General features: G+C 30.0%; 1 protein-coding gene across 1 annotated transcript in view; it reads right to left on the bottom strand.

Annotated features, from left to right (window-relative positions):
* Positions 1-21,765, bottom strand: part of LOC149779801 (cyclic nucleotide-binding domain-containing protein 1-like) — a 43,866-nt gene that overhangs the window by 17,513 nt on the left and 4,588 nt on the right. Inside the window, exons 3-10 of the mRNA XM_089936466.1 lie at positions 16,141-16,254; positions 12,171-12,217; positions 10,136-10,307; positions 8,465-8,613; positions 3,061-3,200; positions 1,824-1,885; positions 1,070-1,148; positions 325-457 (exon numbers count right to left, since the gene is read on the bottom strand). Coding sequence (XP_089792592.1) covers positions 325-457; positions 1,070-1,148; positions 1,824-1,885; positions 3,061-3,200; positions 8,465-8,613; positions 10,136-10,307; positions 12,171-12,217; positions 16,141-16,254 — 896 coding nt within the window. The remainder of the gene's footprint in view (positions 1-324; positions 458-1,069; positions 1,149-1,823; positions 1,886-3,060; positions 3,201-8,464; positions 8,614-10,135; positions 10,308-12,170; positions 12,218-16,140; positions 16,255-21,765) is intronic.

Raw genomic sequence — 21,765 nt, 5'->3', positions numbered from 1 at the left:
TATTTACAGCTTTTAACTTTGTTATGTTTTACACAGGATCAAAGTATCATGTTTTAAACAGATTCAAATTAAAATTCATTATTTAACAAATATTCTGCTGTCATCTTTACCTTGCCATAAAATAATTGCAATATAAAAAGAAATCAATAAAATTCTGATCTCAACTTCAAAGAAGGTAAATATGAAAAGAAATGAATTTCTGAAGAATGCAGCCATGTTGCTCAATTCAGTTTCAAAGACAATTAAGTTAGAAGCGCAATACAAAATAAAAAGCCATTGAACATGAAAAGATCTAAACCTGAGCTGCAATACAGTAATCATTACCTGTGTTAGGTGGATATTTGATCCACTCAATGAGACTGGCCACTTTTTCCAGTGGCTGTGTGGGCCACAATTTATACTGACCACAGGACAACAGCAAGTTGATCTTCTCTGTATTCTCTCTCTGGTGTATTTGCTGGGGATAATTATTGTATTTGCAACATGTTCAGTTCAAGATTTCTGGCTCTCTCTTCCATAAATACAGTAGCTGATAAACCTTTACCATTTTGTACATTACAAAACAACTTTTGATATTATTTTAATGTAAAATATGTATCAAGCATAAATTGATAAGGAAAATTAATCTACCACAAAAAATAATTTATAATATTCATATTATAAACATAAATGCTGAATATCCTTGTATAGATCTGAACTGTCCAAAAAAAACTTTTCGTGACTCTATAACAATGATTTTACTACTGTATTTTTCTCAGTTAAAATCAAAGCAAAAAGCAAAGATAAAGAAAACATTTAAAACATTTAACTTAGTCATTGGTGATAATTCTGCAAAACAATTATCAGATGTAATGAAAGATTTCAAACAATGGTAGCAACTGATTTCATTGTACATAAGATACAAATGTTTCAAAATCAGTAGTCACGATACCATTGTAAAGTTATAAACAGTCTAGGTTACATAAAATGCACATTTAATTTACAAGGTAAATTAGTAATTACTTCTATAAATATTCAAGGGGAAATAAAATGGACATGTAATTTACAAGGTAAATCAGTACTAACTTACTTCTATTACTCTAGCATATCTTGAAGAAGGTATTTTCAAAAATTCACAATGTGAATCTTTTGTCATTACACTGTACACCCTGCAAATATGTAAATCAAATGTAAATCTGATGTAAATATTATGTAAATACAATGAAATGTAAATCAAATGTAAATCTGATGTAAATATTATGTAAATACAATGTAATGTAAATCAAATGTAAATCTGATGTAAATATTATGTAAATACAATCCAATGTAAATCAAATGTAAATATTACGTCAATACAATGCAATGTAAATACAATGTAATGTAAATCTAATGTAACTGAAGAAACTTAGAACCATTGTTTATTTTATACTTACTGTGAAATTTTAATTCATTGTTATAATTCCTATTGTACACGAGCAAAATATAAATAAATGAATAAAAAGTACACAAAATTTAAATTGCTTTGCTCAGAACTTCTGTATGATATGTTATAAGCTACATATTACATTAAATGTACTAGTTCTACACTAATTTTAATGTTGTTTATTCTTACACCCATCTCAATAGATTGCCATAAATAACTTTGATAGACTTTTTAAGGTGGCATTTACACAGAACATAATTATAAAAATCATACACTTTGTCCATAATGGAACAAATGCAGAATAATTTCATAAATTCAATAAATGAAAAGAAATATAAATAATATATAAAGCTATAAATTAAACACTTAAATAAATAGCCATTTTTTCTTCAGCAAGACAAAAAAGAAGTTTAATATTCACTTTGAACTTTGATCTCTTCCTTCAACTTTCTGCAAAGTACCGAAACAGTCGCCAACTGTCAGCTATAATGATAAAGATCATTAATGAAAGATCAAATAAAAACAGTTCAAACTACTATTCAGTGGTTTGGTTTTGTGGGATTTAATGTCATTTTTCCTCACACGATAGGCTATACATGGTGGCCAGTATATCCGGTAGAGGAAGAACCGGAGAAGAACGATAACCAATGGGAAGCTCCTGGTAAGCTTTCACACATACCTGTTTTGGTTAAGTCCAGACCTGAATGTATGCATTCATAGGTGAAATATGTGACCTGTAAAAGTGAGCTCTTTAGTCCATACAGTCAGCCAGGGTCCCATCATTCGATAGATAAAACAATATCATTATATACAATTCTCAATGAAGATATTGCTTCCTTCCCTTCTGCAACAAGCCTATCACTCAAAAACTGCAGGTAATGAAATTAAATAGTTTGGACTCCTTAACATTATTTCCAACATTTGTTGCAACCACCAGTATTTTTTAAAACCAATTTTGACATATCTGTAGCACTTCTGCATGACAGAGATGATTAGAAATGATCTCCAGCATCTTAATAAAATTTAGCAAAGAATGCCATTATAATTTTTTAATTATAAATAATTCAGCTTTAAGGAATCTGTTCACTTTTGAAACAATAAATGGGTGTGGCTTACTGCAGAAGTGAAAAACTGACATGCAAAGATTTAGTTAGGTTGCTGAGATTGGAGAATAATGGTCATAATTTAGCATGGATTTTTCATGGAAAATCATAGTCTTTCTGTTTGGCAATTGCTATACTAAAATGAGAAAATAATTTATAATAATATTAAAAGCAAAAGCCTTTTTTTACAAAAAAGACAGCTTAAATGTCACCCCTTCAGTTTTAGTGTTAATGCATGCCTTTTATAAATATTTCTTGGGTATTAATACTGGCACCAAACCATTGATTCCCTTGCCATTACATCATGCAAATTAACTACAACTATTGTATCAGAGTATTTAATTTTACACTGGTTTATTAGTGGGGAAACCAATTGACCAGTTCCTAAACCATTAATGCGGAAACAACAGGACCCCATCCCACAACATGAAATTACATATATAAAAAATATAAGTTTCTAGAAATCCAAGAAAATTTATATCCAGAAGAAATGAATTTGCAGTAAAGTTTACAATGTTAAGTGACATGGTTAATTTTAAAGTATTTTGTACTTACAAATTCCTCTGGTTCATTTATGATAAGTGGGGTTGGAGTTCTTAAATTTTGGTCCTCCTCTGTTCCCTTATTGAGGTATGGGTGAGTCAAAGGGATCACTGTCCCCTTTAGTATCAAGTGAAGTCCAGTATTGCCAAACACTGTAAAAGTATGCATTCATGTATATTTTATATGAATTCATCCTTCAAGTTGGTGTATTATGATCACATGTCATAATAATGCTTACTCATATCTACACAGTATCTATGTACATACTACATGTACTCATGATATATCTACATATTACATAGTTATAATACTAAATGTACTCATAATATATCTACAGAGTATATAGTCACATTACTACATGTACTCATAATATATCTGCATATTACATAGTTACGTTGCTACATGTACTCATAATATATCTACAGAGTACATAGTTACATTATTACATGCACACATTATATATATATATACCTATTATATAGTCACATTACTACATGTACTCATAATATATCTATATAGTACATAGTTACATTACTACATGTACTCATAATATATCTATATAGTACATAGTTACATTACTACATGTACTCATAATATATCTATATATTACATAGTTACATTACTACATGTACTCATAATATATCTATATATTACATAGTTACATTACTACATGGACTCATAATATATCTATATATTACATAGTTACATTACTACATGGACTCATAATATATCTATATATTACATAGTTTATTACATAGTTACATTATTGCATGTACACATAATATATATATATATATATATATATATATATATATATATATATATATATATATATATATATATATATATATATATGTATATATGACATAGTTACATTACTAATGTACTCATAATATATCTACATAATACATAGTTACATTGCTACAAGTACTCATAATATCTACATATTACATAGTTAAAATACTAAATGTACTCATAACATATCTACAGAGTATATAGTCACATTACTACATGTAGTCATAATATATCTACATTACTACATGTAGTCATAATATATCTACATATTACATAGTCACATTACTAAATGTACTCATAATATATCTACATATTACAGTTACATTACTACATGTAGTCATAATATATCTACATATTACATAGTTACATTAAACAATACATTAAATAAATTCAGAAATTATTATATTTTTCAGAATTTGAAATTTTTCAATTTCCAATAACCAGCTGTATTGATAGTACAAGTCTGATACTATATGTTATGATGAGACATTCAAACCTTATTCTAGTATAGGGTAAAATTCTGTATGATTATATTTTTGTATAATATTGTTTCTAACCTTATGTTTTTGTAGGGTAATATACGCTTTGCCTAAACCTGACATTAACAAAGAATAATAAAACTGATTATGGTCATGCACTGGAAATTTTAATTGCACTAGTTTTCTTAACACATATATATTTAAATATGTTTTTGAAAATTACCTAATCTACATACTCATTACACAATACCTTTATAAAAGGTAATGAAGCGACCAGACTGGTTACCATTATTCATGACACAATACTTTTATAAAAGGTAATGAAGTGACCAGACTGGTTACCATTATTCATGACACAATACTTTTAATAATATTACATGTGCTAACATTGACATATTACTTTCATGTACATCATACAAATCAACTATGTACAGATCACCATCCACTCAATATTTCATTATACACCCATTGAAAATTTAATAAATGATTTCCTTATATTTCCTAATTTTTTATTAACATAATTTGTCAGAGTAATGGTTTCATGATATATATCAAAATGGCCTCCTCCCCACAGATGTACAAGGGTGTCATTGCTTATAAAGGATAAATCTTGTTAACAATTTTGGCTAAATTAAGAAAATCTGTATCTCTTTATACATAATTCACAATTTAAATAAAATGTTAAACTAAAGATTGATCAGTATAAAAGTTTTCATTTATATTATTTGTTGTACTTATTATTTTATATTTTGTTTTATTTATTTTATTTTGTATAGTTATCAGCAATTGCTGCTGATGCTATACATAATAGTGTTTTTTGCCTCCCTTCAATTTTATTATCTCCCCTAACATAATAGTACTTTTTATTTTTTTAATAAATATTCACCCTTGTTGCAATAATTTTATCATTCTGACATCCTTTTTCCATATTTACATTACTACATGTATATTAGTGCATTCAAAGTCACATAAAGACACTGAAATCCATTAACTTTTGCATTTACAATAGTGTCCATTGCATTTACAATAGTGTCCATTGAATAGTTAGAGTCAGGAGTCTCACTAGGTTCATTTAGATTTGTTGTAACCCAGTATTTAGTGCTCTACTAGTGTGCAAAACATTCATAGTTACAGCTGGTACAAATTGTTTTGAAATGCAACACATAAGTGCTTTGTAAAGTTAAAATTGCAACATATGAAAACTTGAAGCAGTAATTGATATTAAAAGATCAGAGGGGTAAATAAATCATTTTGTACATATGCTCATGGAATTTTTTTCATGTTATAGATGGTTTACTATCTATCTGCTTGGAGTACTTGTTTGTACACTTGGATTACATGTATAAATAAGTGATTTGTCCTTTTGGAAGGAATGTGTGTGTGTGTGTGTGTGTGTGCGTGTGTGTGTGCCTTTTATTTTTCAGAATACATATTTTAAGTTAAATAAATCCAAATCTTTATGAATTGACAGCATTTGCCACATTTAATTGGATGCAAAGAGTCACATGATGCTGGTTTGAAATTTGTTACACATCAATAAATACAACATGAATTTTTAAAAATGGTGTTTGTTATATTTGAAACCTAATATAATGATATAATGTCTAATATTAAACAAGTATAATAACAGAGTATCTTCCCCTATACCAAACATTAAGGTTAAAAAGTCTCATCTTATTAAAAAAAATAGGGTGTCTTACATTATACCCAAATAAAGTTAGAATGTGTATTTTTTTAAAAATACAAGACCTGGTTGTCTTACCTTATACCAGAATAAGGTTAGAAAGTCTAATCGTATAAAATTACTTTACTTTAAACCAGAATATGGTGAGAAAGTCTCATAGTATACAGGTGTCTCACCTTATACCAGAATATGGTTAGCAAGTCTCATCTTATATAAAAATACAAGACTAGGGTGTCTTACCTTAAACCAGAATAAGGTCAGAAAGTCTAATCTTATACAAGAATAAGCATAACGTCTTACCCTATACCAGATTAAGGTTAGATATTATAATATTATACAAGCATAATATAAGGGTCTCTTACTGTATACCAGAATAAACATAGACTGTCTTACCTTAAACCAGAATAAGGTCAGAAAGTCTAATCTTATACAAGAATAAGCATAACGTCTTACCCTATACCAGATTAAGGTTAGATATTATAATATTATACAAGCATAATATAAGGGTCTCTTACTGTATACCAGAATAAACATAGACTGTCTTACCTTAAACCAGAATAAGGTCAGAAAGTCTAATCTTATACAAGAATAAGCATTGCATGTCTTACCCTATACCAGAATAAGGTTAGAAAGTATAATGTTATATAAGTATGTCATGGTGTCTTATTTTATACCAGAATAAGCACAGAATGTCTTACCTTATACCAAAATAAGGTTAGAAAGTCCAATCTTATACAAGAATAAGTATAGAATGTCTCACCCTATACTGAGGTAAGGTTAGATAGTACCATGTTATACAAGTATAGGCATAGCGTATATTACCCTATAAAAAGGTAAGCTTAGAAACAATATTATACAAGTATAATCATACAGCATTTTACCCTATACTAGAATCAGGTTTGAATGTTTCATCATAACATACAGAATGAAACTTGTACTATCAATAAAATTGGTTATTGGAAATCGAAAAATTTCAAATTCCGAAAAATAAAATAATTTCCAAATTTATGCAATATACTGTTATTACTATATTTAGAAATAATATATCTACATATTACATAGTTACATTACTACATATACTCATAATATATCTATATATTACATAGTTACATTACTATATGTACTCATAATATATCTACATATTACATAGTTACATTACTATATGTACTCATAATATATCTATATATTACATAGTTACATTACTATATGTACTCATAATATATCTACATATTACACAGTCACAATATGACTCCAACTGTATCTACATTGAGAAATATGTTCAAGGAACAGATATATCCACTTATGTGCCATAACACTAATCTATGTAAAAGCTTCTTAAGCTGGACAGACAACAGACATGTGGATGGACTAACAAATATGAGTAAATTAATGGGTATATTCAATACTTGTAACTATGTGACAAATTATATCCAATATCTGTAACTATGTGATAAATTATATCCAATACCTGTAACTATGTGATGAATTATATCCAGTACCTGTAACTATGTGATAAATTGTATCCACTACCTGCAACTATGTGATAAATTGTATCCAGTACTTGTAATTATGTGATAAATTATATCCAGTACCTGTAACTATGTGATAAATTATATCCAATACCTGTAACTATGTGATAAATTGTATCCAGTACATGTAATTATGTGATAAATTATATCCAATACCTGTAACTATGTGATAAATTGTATCCAGTTCCTGTAACTATGTCATAAATTATATCCAATACCTGTAACTATGTGATAAATTGTATCCAGTTCCTGTAACTATGTGATAAATTATATCCAATACATGTAACTATGTGATATATTATATTCAATACCTGTAACTATGTGATAAATTATATCCAGTACCTGTAACTATGTGATAAATTATATCCAATATCTGTAACTAAGTGATAAACTGTATCCAGTTCCTGTAACTATGTGATACATTGTATCCAATATCTATAACTATATGACAATAGTATTGACAAATTATATCCAATATCTGTAACTAAGTGATAAATTGTATCCAGTTTCTGTAACTATGTGATACATTGTATCCAATATCTGTAACTATATGACAATAGTATTGACAAATTATATCCAATATCTGTAACTAAGTAATAAATTGTATCCAGTTCCTGTAACTATGTGATACATTGTATCCAATATCTGTAGCTATATGACAATAGTATTGACAAATTATATCCAATACTTGTTACTATGTGACAAATTATATCCAATACTTATAACTATGTGATAAATTGTATCTAGTTCATGTAAGTATGTGATAAACTGTATCCAGTAACTGTAACTACAAGACAATAATAATGACAAATTATATCCAATACTTGTAACTATGTGATGGATTGTATCTAGTTCCTGTAACTATATCCCGATAGTACTGACAAATTATATCCAATACGTGTAACTATTTCATAAATTGTATCCAATACCTGTAAAGTATTGATCTTTCCATGTTTCCAATACAGCAATAACACATAACTCTTTCAGAACATTCTCAGGAATATTTTCTTGGAAAAACGGAAATGTCTGAAGAATGGTGAACATTTTGTCATTGTCATCAGCAGTTCTTTCAAAAGGTCTGCAAAAAGGGAGTAAAGTTATATATTAAATTGTAATCTATTCAGGTGAAAAATATACTCTTAGCATTGAAACTGAAATATCATGTTCTACTAAGTTCTACTGCAGATTTCAACTGCATTGTCCAGTTGATCCAATGGTCACTTATTGTCTTGAATTTTGACTGAAGATGTTCTTTCCTGCAAAGCTTATAAAATCCAATAGTCATCAGAATTTGTAAAAAGGTAATCTGAACATCATACTTATTCAGAGCTAGATGGTTTGAGTCTCAGGCTACTTGACAAGGAGGTGACATGAGTATCACACTTGTTGAGGGGTAAGTGATTTGAATATCACACTTGTTGAGGGGTAGGTGATTTGAATATCACACTTGTTTGGAGGGTGGTATTCTGAAAATCACACTTGTTCCTGGAAGGTGCAATAAACTTACCAATTATCCAACATTTTACTTATTGCTCAATGGCTGATGTCACACAGTTATATTTCAAATAGAGCTTAGCCTTTATTGAGAAACTGATTAAAAATTCCAAGACTCAAGCAGTATGAGACTTGTATAAATCCAATTACACAGTTCCTCTGAACTATGGATTTTTTTCATATAGTTGTAAGTACTTTCAAAGGCTTGCTTTAATATTCCTTTCCTTTGAAGTGGCAGATGATGTGTTTTCTTAAAAGCAAAACATACATATCTTTGTACATGTTTCATTGCATTTTATTTTGTTAGCATAAAAAAGATTGAGAATAGCAACCATTTCACAATTGATGAAACAAATCATAATATTTCATTGTTGTTCAATCTTAACATATTAGAAAGTATAAAACTGTAATAAAATTATGTACAACTTGGGATCTGCACCTGTCTAAAGCACAATTTATAAACTCATACCAGTCTGAAGTACAATTTATAAACTCACAACAGTCTAACGCACAATTTATAAACTCATACCAGTTTAAAACACAATTTATAAACTCATACCAGACTAAAGTACAATTTATAAACTCACAACAGTCTAAAGTACAATTTATAAACTCATACCAGTCTAAAGTACTGTTTATAAACTTATACCCATCTAAAATACAATTTATAAACTCATTCCAGTTTAAAACACAATTTATAAACTCAAACCAGTCTAAAGTACAATTTATAAACTCATACCAATCTAATGTACAATTAGTAAACTCATACCAGTCTAAAATACAAATTATAAACTCATTCCAGTTTAAAACACAATTTATAAACTCAAACCAGTCTAAAGTACAATTTATAAACTCATACCAATCTAATGTACAATTAATAAACTCATACCAATCTAAAGTACAATTTATAAGCTCATACCATTCTAAATTATGATTAATAAACTCATACCAGTCTTCAGTACAATTAAAAAAACTTGTACCAGTCTAAGGTATGATTTATAAACTCATACCAGTGTAAAGTACAATTAATAAACTCAACGAAGCACTCTTTAATTTGCAAAAATAGTTACCAGTAATAACATTCATATCTGAAAATAATTACTCACAGTTTCTTTGCAAGTCTTCTAAGAGTTCTAATATTTTCTGCACGTATCGTATCTGGGTCCTCACTTTTTCTTTGTTTGTGTAGTAAGGGGAGATAATCACGGATGTCATAGGTCAGTTCATCAATTGGATATTCCTTCACTGGAACTGTCTTATCAACACTGGATGTCTTTCCTTCAATGAAAATAATTTTAAAAATTGTTTCTTTGCACTAAAATGACTTGTAAAAGCTAAAACACACATTTTTGGAAAAATTGTCATAGGTAAAGTTTCTGCATATTTCTAGCTTTTATTATTATTATTATTTAGCTTTTCTATGTTTGTTCTAAAAATTAGCCTCATGTATTAAAACAGTAAAATGAAAACATGCATAAAAATCACTGCAGTTAATATTACATGTAATCTGTTAATATTATATGTAATCTGTTAATATTATATGTAATCTGTTAACATTATATGTAATCTGTTAATATTACATGTAATCTGTTAATATTATATGTAATCTGTTAATATTACATGTAATCTGTTAATATTTCATGTAATCTGTTAATATTACATGTAATCAGTTAATATTATATGTAATCGGTTAATATTATATGTAATCTGTTAATATTACATGTAATCTGTTAATATTACATGTAATCTGTTAATATTATATGTAATCTGTTAATATTACATGTAATCTGTTAATATTACATGTAATCTGTTAATATTATATGTAATCTGTTAATATTATATGTAATCTGTTAATATTACATGTAATCTGTTAATATTATATGTAATCTGTTAATATTATATGTAATCTGTTTGAAATCTCATGTTTGCAAACTGTGGAACAAATGAGTGTTGACATTCTGTAGTGCAAAATGAGCAACATTTACAAATTGTTGTATTTATTTGTCAAAGCCCCTCTTTTCTGAATACCATTTCTTTAATGAAACAGCAGTATTATTAGAAGAATGTTCTGAAAAACAGGTTGCAAAATGTCCATTCTTGAGAGGATGGTCAGTTGTCAGTAAATGTCTTTTTGTAAGGAGTGAAGAGGAAAACTTTTGTATCCTAATATGTATGTCATCACAGATAATTAAAGTTTGTACACTAAATGATTCCATATAAAACAATGAAAGTTTGTACACTAAATGATTCCATATAAAACAGACAATAAAAGTTTGCACACTAAATGATTCCATATAAAACAGACAATAAAGTTTGTACACTAAATGATTCCATATAAAACAGACAATAAAAGTTTGCACACTAAATGATTCCATATAAAACAGACAATAAAAGTTTGCACACTAAATGATTCCATATAAAACAATAAAAGTTTGTACACTAAATGATTCCATATAAAACAGACAATAAAAGTTTGCACACTAAATGATTCCATATAAAACAATGAATGTTTGTACACTAAAATAATTTTGCATAAAGCAGACAATAAATGTTTGGACACTAAAAGATTCTAAACAAGATAGCCAATAAAAGTTTGTACACTAAAAGATTTGATATAAAACATGCAATGAAAGTTTGTACACTTAAATATTTGATATAAAACAGACAATGAAAGTTTGTACACCAAATGATCCTGTATAAAACAGACAATGAAAGTTTGTACACTAAACAATTTGGAATAAAACAATGAAAGTTTGTATATTAAAATGATTCTGCATAAAACAGACAATACAGTTTGTACACTTAAAGATTTTACATAAGACAGACAATACAATTTTGTACACTAAAAGTTTCATATCAAACAGACAATGAAATTTTTTTACACTAGATGATTCTGTATAAAAGAGAAAGTTAAAGTTTGTTAATACATTGGATGTTTCTGTATAAAACAGACTATTAACATTGTACATTGAATGATTCTTTATAAAACAGAAAATTAAAGTTTCTACAATGAAAGATTCTGTAGGAAACTGACAATTAAAGTTTGTACACTGAAAGATTCAAAATAGGACAGAAAATTCATAGCACATGTATTGAAGACATAGTATTGAAAATATGTGTAAAATAATGTAGACTACTTACCAGTTGCATTGTGGGTAAAACTCTCCAAAGATGCCTTATGTTGCTCACTAGATTACAAATAGAAATGAGTTGGTTTTCTTAATTCAGTAATATTTAGCTTGGTATTTAATTAATTAGCAATTACACATTATTTATACCATATTCATCATATAATAAGGTAAGATGTACCAATCTTGTACTTTTTACTTTAAAGTGGGTGATAAGTTCATTCCTTTAAAATGGCTTCTTAAACAAATGACGGATGAGGGAATGGGCCTGTCATCTAGCATGCACCTATCTTGAAGGAATTATGGGTATCCAGGCTTTAGTCATCTAGGATGAACCTAACCTGGAATAATTAAGTGCTTCCAGGTTACAGTCATCTAACATGCACCAACCTTGGAATAATTAGGTGTATCCAGGTTTCAATCTGTTGTCATTTTTTACAGTAAGAGTTTCATGAATACACATCAAAGTAAAGAAACAATTACAATTCATCTTCCCTTAATTGGTGTTCTGTAACCCAAACACTGTCTGCAGACTGGCCACTCTGTAAACCAGGCACTGTCTGCAGACTGGCCACTCTGTAAACCAGGCACTGTCTGCAGACTGGCCACTCTGTAAACCAGGCACTGTCTGCAGACTGGCCACTCTGTAACCTAGGCACTGTCTGCAGACTGGCCACTCTGTAACCCAGACACTGTCTGCAGACTGGCCACTCTGTAACCCAGACACTGTAACCTCAACACTCTCTCTAAATAGGTCCTCTGTAACACAGCCACCTTCTGTAGAATGTTCCATCTGTAACCCGGACACTTTTTGCAGATTGGTCAATATGTAACCAAGTGGACTGGCCCATCTTTAATATGGCCACCCTCTGCAGACTGTCATCTCTACAATCTACTCTATAGACTAGCCCCTCTGTAGTCCAGCCACCTTTAGTGGACTGGCAATTCAGTAACCCATACATGGACATTACATTATAACCTGTTTTGAAAGACCACCCCTTCTGCCAAAATATAATGGTATCTCAAGACAGGTCATCTCTCATGACAGGTCACAACACTATATAACCAATAAATCTGTTCAAGGAGAACATGATCTCTCAAGACAGTCAGTCTTTCGTAGAAGTGGTTTCTCAAGACAGGTTTTACTGTATAAAGTTTCATCAAACTCAGTTCTGGAAAATTAAACTTACCCTTCTCAGATTTGAGCTTGTTCCAAAATATAACATCATAATATCACAACAAACATTTTACAAATATGGCAAAATAAAATATGGGATGCTTTCTGAAAATCACATTATATTTATTTTACAAATAAGAACTTGTGTTTTCCTTTTTTGTGTGCACCTTAAAATTATATGCTAACAATTAAAGTCATCAAGAAATATATTTGTAAACAGTACATGTAGATACATGTGCAGATGAGAAGAAAAAAAAAGAATAGGTTGGACTGCATTTATAGTAACAAAGACAAATGAAAAACAGAGACACAAACACATATATATATGGTCTGAGACATATGCATTTTGTAAATAGTTAGATTTCTAAGAAACAGAAAAGGATGATTATGTAATATACACAGAACTAAAACAAATAAACAAAACCAAGAAAACAACAACAAAATTTAATCTTAATCAGGTTTTAATGTATAATAATATTTTTCTTAATCTATTTTTTAGATTTGTTTATGAACTTTATCAAGTTTTGTTTTTGGCACAGAAAACAAGCAGACTCAGCTCTTCAAAAACAAAAACGAAAAAAACTTTTTGTAATGATGTATGAATATTCACAACTATATCAACAATAATGTAAGCTAGACATTTTGTAATGATGTATTCATTCTCACAACTGACTGATTTGACAATACTTGCCTGTAGTCACCTTGTAATCAGAATATTTACCTGTAGTCACCTTGAAATCAGAATACTTACCTGTAGTCACCTTGAAATCAGCCTCATCATAAAAGCAATCAAGCCAAGTTTTGAAAATGATCTGAGAAAATTTATATTCATCCAATTAACTATTTGCCAAGATGTATGTATCTATCTGTACATCCTGCAGTTATTGTGTAAACACTACTTGCACGCAGCAGATTCAATCAAGCTTTTAAAGAAATCATTGTGACTAAACATTGGAGAGGAGCACCTATTTCATGTATTTCTAAACACACCTGTCAAAGAAATCCATGTGGCTAATCCTTAGAGGACTGCCTTTTACATGTACTTCCAAACACACCTGTCATAGAAATCTCATGGGTTATATTATTAACAATCTTCACTTAGCTACCTTGAAACTGGTGACATACATCAAAATAATTCTTTGGTAAGCTGACTTTTAAAAGTCAGCTAGATCAGCACATTTCAGTCTGCTCACAAACTGCATATAACTATGATCATTATTAATTTCCCATAATGTCTTCAGAATTCAAAATCTTTGGCAATATCACACAGTCTTCATCAATGACTAATGTTGATCACATGACCTAAAATGGTCCCTGATGAAAGCAGTATGATATTGCTGATAATTTCTAACTCTAAAGAAATTTATGCTCTGAGTATTGGAAATTACTAATGATCATGAATTATCCAGTATGGGAAATTACTAATGATCATGAATTATCCAGTATGGGTAATTACTAATGATCATGAATTATCCAGTATGGGTAATTACTAACGATTATGAATTATCCAGTATGGGTAAATACTAATGATCATGAATTATCCAGTATGGGTAAATACTAATGATCATGAATTATCCAGTATGGGCAATTACTAATCATCATGATTTATCCAGTATGTGTAATTACTAATGATCATGATTTATCCAGAGCAAGGAAGCAACCTTTCAGTAACATGTGACTAGATCAGAACTTGAAAGTTGTCAAATCCCATTTATTTATATATAATATGATTAAAATATAATTGATATGTTACAATTATATAAATATTTATTCTGTTTGTCAAAAGCTACTTCAAAGAGTAAATACAGGTATTCACAATATCCTGTCAGAGTAAGAAAATATGAGACTGACCTTGATATGGACTTAAAGATGAAAATAGGACATTGACCTTGATATAGACTTAAAGATGATAATGGCAGATTGACCTTGATATGGACTTAAAGATGATAATGGCAGACTGACCTTGATATAGACTTAAAGATGATAATGGCAGACTGACCTTGATATGGACTTAAAGATGAAAATAGGACATTGACCTTGATATAGAATTAAAGATGATAATGGCAGACTGACCTTGATATAGACTTAAAGATGATAATGGCAGACTGACCTTGATATGGACTTAAAGATGATAATGGCAGACTTTGACAGTGCTTCATAAGAATGTAGCATGTATAGATACTAAATAAAGGTTCTGATGTATGTACACTGAGAGATCACAGAGTTTAAAATGTACTGAACATAAAGAGTTATGAAATGAATATCACTCTTTCTATCTTTCTCTCACTGTCTCAATACTTGGACTTGCTCCTTGAGAACCTAACATTCTATTGCCAAATCTAAGCTTGCCCAAAGCTCATGCAAGCAATCTGTAATGCCTATCAGTGCCTTTCTGCAGACTGGCCCTTCTGTAACATGACCACCTTCTGCAGACTGGCCATTTTGTGATATGGTCACCCTTCTGCAGACTGGCCCCTCTATAAAGTCGCTGACTCTGCACACTAGATACATATTTTAGTCCCAAAATGGATTTTTTTTAAACCAAACTCTATACACAGCTATCTCGCTACAGCAGCTACATTTCTGGTTAAATGGTTTCCAATTTAGGAAAGTTTCATTTAAAATTACTGGAGATATTAAAATAATATGTATCTAATTTGAGGTAACAAATCACAAAACAAAAACAAAATGGCCCAGGAAAATTACTATCTGCATATAAAAAATCATCACTTTCATATCTTTAATGAAAGAAATTGCAATGAGATCAAAAATCAGACTGTTAGAGGTCTCAAAACTAATAACATACCTTCGTTTTTCAGTGTGAATTGGAAATCCTACTTTCTTTGGCTTTTTAACAAATATGTCTTCGTAACTATCCATAAAAACCATATGGGCTTCATCAGTTGATTTTTTGTCATTTCTGAAATAAGACAGAATTGTCACGGTTTTCAGACTGTTCAATCGACCAAAAATTGTTTTACCATTTTGACATGAGAAAAGATCACTCCTATTAGAATAACTGCCTGGAATGTTTAGGCCATTAAATCTTCAAACTTGTAATGGATAAAGTACATTGTCTTGTGTGTTAGAATAAAGTACATTGTCTTGTACATTAGAATGAAGTACATTGTCTTGTACATTAGAATGAAGAATGTCAGAGGATGTCAGAATGATAAAAGCAGTGTACAAGGTATAGTGGGAAAGATAGACCAGATTAAGTTAATGTTGTCTTCCATGGAAAATAATATACATGTTTTAGGACTCACTGAAACCAAATTAAATGCTAACCACAATGATGATCTATTTCACTGTCAAGGCTACAATAAACCATTTCGTAGGGACAGAGAGACAGCAGGGGGGGGTCTTGTTGTATACATTAGGGAAGATGTAAATGTAAAAAGGCGACTTGACTTGGAGTCACATGAAATTGAGAGTATCTGGGTGGAAATTTTTCAAAATAATGCAAAATCTTTCCTAACTGGTTTCATTTATAGACCACCTTCCTCCAAAGCATTTTGGAATGATAACTTTTTGAAACAAATAGAAAGTGTTCTAGCACAGGAGAAAGAAACATATATACTCGGAGATATAAATAAGGACCTTCTCAATACTCAAATAAGGAACAACTGGATGGAATTTATTGAATCATTAGGCCTAGACCAGCTGGTAAATGAGCCTACAAGGGTAACAGAAAAATCAAGCACTCTTATTGATCACATTTATACTAATCTACCAGACAATGTGGCTTGTGTTAATGTACCAAATGTTGGTCTTAGTGACCACTATCCTACTTTTTTGACAAGAAAGGTTAAATGCAAGAAAAATAAGAAAAATACACATAAAACGATCACTTACAGATCGTTCAAAACTTTTAATGAAGAACAATTTCTCAATGACCTATATAAAGTTCCATGGAGTATGATCCAAAATTTGGATGACATAGATGAAGCCATGAGGGTGTGGACTGACTTATTTATGGATGTAGTATCTAAGCATGCACCACTGAAAGTACATCGAGTAAAGACTGATTTTCAACCTAATTGGCTTACTACTGAAATCCTAGATGCTATGAAAACACGAGACAAATTCAAGGCTATGGAAAACCATGCACAATATAAAGTATGGAGAAATAAAATAACAAGTATGATCAAAAAAGCTAAAAAAACTTATTATCAATCATTACTTGAAAACAAAAAGAGCAACACAAACTCCATTTGGAAAGTCTTCAATGAACTCACTGGAGGAACGCACAAAAAACAGACAAATAAAATTCACTCACTTCTGGTAAATGACACCATAGTCACTGATGAAACTGACATTGCAAATGTTTTCAATGATTTTTTCATCAACATTACCACAAAGTTAAAAGAGCCAGTGATAGAAAACAACTTTAATGAACTGAAAAAGTTCTGCAGCAGTAAAATCTCAAAGGAGGTATGTTTCTCTATCCCACCAGTGTCAAAAAACTTTGTTAAAAAATGTCTCAGTGAACTTGATACCAAGAAAGCTACAGGACTTGATCAGATTGGTCCACGACTCATTAAATCTTCTGCCTTTGCTATTGTAGATAGCATAACATTCATAATTAATTTAAGTATTGCAACCTCATCTGTCCCCAAAATATGGAAAACTGCAAAAGTAACTCCTATTCACAAATCTGGTTCTAAGGATGATGCTGATAACTACTGACCAATTTCAATACTACCAAACTTGTCAAAATTGATCGAAAAACATGTCCATGACTCATTCATGTCATATTTAACCAAACACTTGCTGTTACACCCTAATCAATCAGGCTTTAGACAGAACCATTCCTGTGAGACTGCCTTGATCTCCCTAACTGATAAATGGCTTCAAGCACTTGACCAAGGTAGAATAATAGGAACTGTATTTGTAGATTTCAGGAAAGCTTTTGACATGGTGGATCATGAAATCCTTTTGAAGAAACTGAAAATCTACCAGTGTGATGAAAGAACAATTAGATGGTTTACTTCATACTTAAATGAGAGAACACAACATGTTTACATAAATAATGTTCCGTCTGAACCTGAAAAAATTAGATATGGAGTACCACAAGGCTCAATTCTAGGTCCACTACTATTCATTTTATTTATTAATGACCTACCACTTTCACTAAGAGACTCAATATCATCTACAGATCTCTATGCAGATGACACAACATTGTCAGACATCCAAAACACAAAGCATGAGCTCGAAATTTCTTTACAGAATGCACTAAACAAACTGGAAAACTGGTGCACATGTAATGGCATGGTGGTAAATACTGGTAAAACTAAAATATTACTTATCTCAACACGGCAAAGAAGGACAAATCTTGATAGTGATGAACTATGTCTGACATGGAAGGATACAAATCTGCAAATAGTCTGTCATGATAGGCTACTTGGTGTTCTGGTAGATAATAACCTATCATGGACTGAACATATCAAACATACCAGTAAAAAAGTCAATTCAAGTTTATGGCTTCTCAGTAGGATAAGACATTTTCTCCCTGAAAGGCACAGGAAACTATTTTATAACAGTTACATACAACCCTATTTGGACTACTGTAGTACAGTATGGGGTAATTCAAATGATAAAAACATAGCAAAGCTGGCACATCTTCAAAAAAGAGCATTTGAGCTAATATCAATCCAGAAAGAAAGCAAGGAAAGTTTAGCTGGTAGGTTAAAAATATTACCTATTAAAGACCGAATCTGTTTGAGAAAAGCCAAATTAATGTACAGGATATCTCAGAATAGTGCTCCTGAATATTTACAATCACTATTCCAGTATAGGCTACCTGGTAATACTCCCCACCTGCGATCCATGTCTACCAAACAGTATAAAATTCCCAAACCAAATAAGGAGTTATTTAAAAAAAGTTTCCAATACTCTGGAACTCTGCTCTGGAATAGTATTCCAGCTGAGATTAGAAATGCCCACTCTATTTCCTTCTTCCAAACCCAATATATTCAGTGGCTTCAGAGATGCAGCTTAAATAAATAAATTCCTTTGTATGAGGGCCTCAAGGTAGATTAGTTTTTAGCTAATTGTGTTACCCTCTTTAAATAAGGTCATTATTATTATTATTATTATTATTAAGAACATTGTCTTGTACATTAAAATGAAGTACACTGTCTTGTACATTAGAATAAAGTACATTGTCTTGTACATTAGAATGAAGTACATTGTCTTGTACATTAAAATGAAGTACATTGTCTTGTACATTAGAATGAAGTACATTGTCTTGTACATTAGAATGAAGTACATTGTCTTGTACATTAGAATGAAGTACATTGTCTTGTACATTAGAATGAAGTACATTGTCTTGTACATTAAAATGAAGTACATTGTCTTGTACATTAGAATGAAGTACATTGTCTTGTACATTAAAATGAAGTACATTGTCTTGTACATTAGAATGAAGTACATTGTCTTGTACATTAAAATGAAGTACATTGTCTTGTACATTAGAATGAAGTACATTGTCTTGTACATTAAAATGAAGTACATTGTCTTGTACATTAGAATGAAGTACATTGTCTTGTACATTAGAATGAAGTACATTGTCTTGTACATTAGAATGAAGTACATTGTCTTGTACATTAAAATGAAGTACATTGTCTTGTACATTAGAATGAAGTACATTGTCTTGTACATTAGAATGAAGTACATTGTCTTGTACATTAGAATGAAGTACATTGTCTTGTACATTACAATCAAGTACATTGTCTTGTACATTAGAATGAAGTACATTGTCTTGTACATTAAAATGAAGTACATTGTCTTGTACATTAGAATGAAGTACATTGTCTTGTACATTAGAATGAAGTACATTGTCTTGTACATTAAAATGAAGTACATTGTCTTGTACATTAAAATGAAGTACATTGTCTTGTACATTAAAATGAAGTACATTGTCTTGTACATTAAAATGAAGTACATTGTCTTGTACATTAGAATGAAGTACATTGTCTTGTACATTAAAATGAAGTACATTGTCTTGTACATTAGAATGAAGTACATTGTCTTGTACATTAGAATGAAGTACATTGTCTTGTACATTAGAATGAAGTACATTGTCTTGTACATTAGAATGAAGTACATTGTCTTGTACATTAGAATGAAGTACATTGTCTTGTACATTAGAATGAAGTACATTGTCTTGTACATTAGAATGAAGTACATTGTCTTGTACATTAGAATGAAGTACATTGTCTTGTACATTAAAATGAAGTACATTGTCTTGTACATTAAAATGAAGTACATTGTCTTGTACATTAGAATGAAGTACATTGTCTTGTACATTAGAATGAAGTACATTGTCTTGTACATTAGAATGAAGTACATTGTCTTGTACATTAAAATGAAGTACATTGTCTTGTACATTAGAATGAAGTACATTGTCTTGTACATTAGAATGAAGTACATTGTCTTGTACATTAGAATGAAGTACATTGTCTTGTACATTAAAATGAAGTACATTGTCTTGTACATTAGAATGAAGTACATTGTCTTGTACATTAGAATGAAGTACACTGTCTTGTACATTAGAATGAAGTACATTGTCTTGTACATTAGAATGAAGTACATTGTCTTGTACATTAAAATGAAGTACATTGTCTTGTACATTAGAATGAAGTACATTGTCTTGTACATTAGAATGAAGTACATTGTCTTGTACATTAGAATGAAGTACATTGTCTTGTACATTAAAATGAAGTACATTGTCTTGTACATTAGAATAAAGTACATTGTCTTGTACATTAGAATAAAGTACATTGTCTTGTACATTAAAATGAAGTACACTGTCTTGTACATTAGAATGAAGTACATTGTCTTGTACATTAGAATGAAGTACATTGTCTTGTACATTAGAATGAAGTACATTGTCTTGTACATTAGAATGAAGTACATTGTCTTGTACATTAGAATGAAGTACATTGTCTTGTACATTAGAATGAAGTACATTGTCTTGTACATTAGAATGAAGTACATTGTCTTGTACATTAGAATGAAGTACATTATCTTGTACATTAGAATGAAGTACATTGTCTTGTACATTAGAATGAAGTACATTGTCTTGTACATTAGAATGAAGTACATTGTCTTGTACATTAGAATGAAGTACATTGTCTTGTACATTAGAATGAAGTACATTGTCTTGTACATTAGAATGAAGTACATTGTCTTGTACATTAGAATGAAGTACATTGTCTTGTACATTAAAATGAAGTACATTGTCTTGTACATTAGAATGAAGTACATTGTCTTGTACATTAGAATGAAGTACATTGTCTTGTACATTAGAATGAAGTACATTGTCTTGTACATTAGAATGAAGTACATTGTCTTGTACATTAGAATGAAGTACATTGTCTTGTACATTAGAATAAAGTACATTGTCTTGTACATTAAAATGAAGTAC

The sequence above is a fragment of the Sinohyriopsis cumingii genome, chromosome 16, assembly GCF_028554795.1.
Source record: "Sinohyriopsis cumingii isolate HCF-2022 chromosome 16, ASM2855479v2, whole genome shotgun sequence".
NCBI lineage: Eukaryota > Metazoa > Mollusca > Bivalvia > Unionida > Unionidae > Sinohyriopsis > Sinohyriopsis cumingii.
The sequence above is the reverse complement of the archived record's forward strand: the minus strand, read 5'-3'. Positions and strand labels throughout refer to the sequence as shown.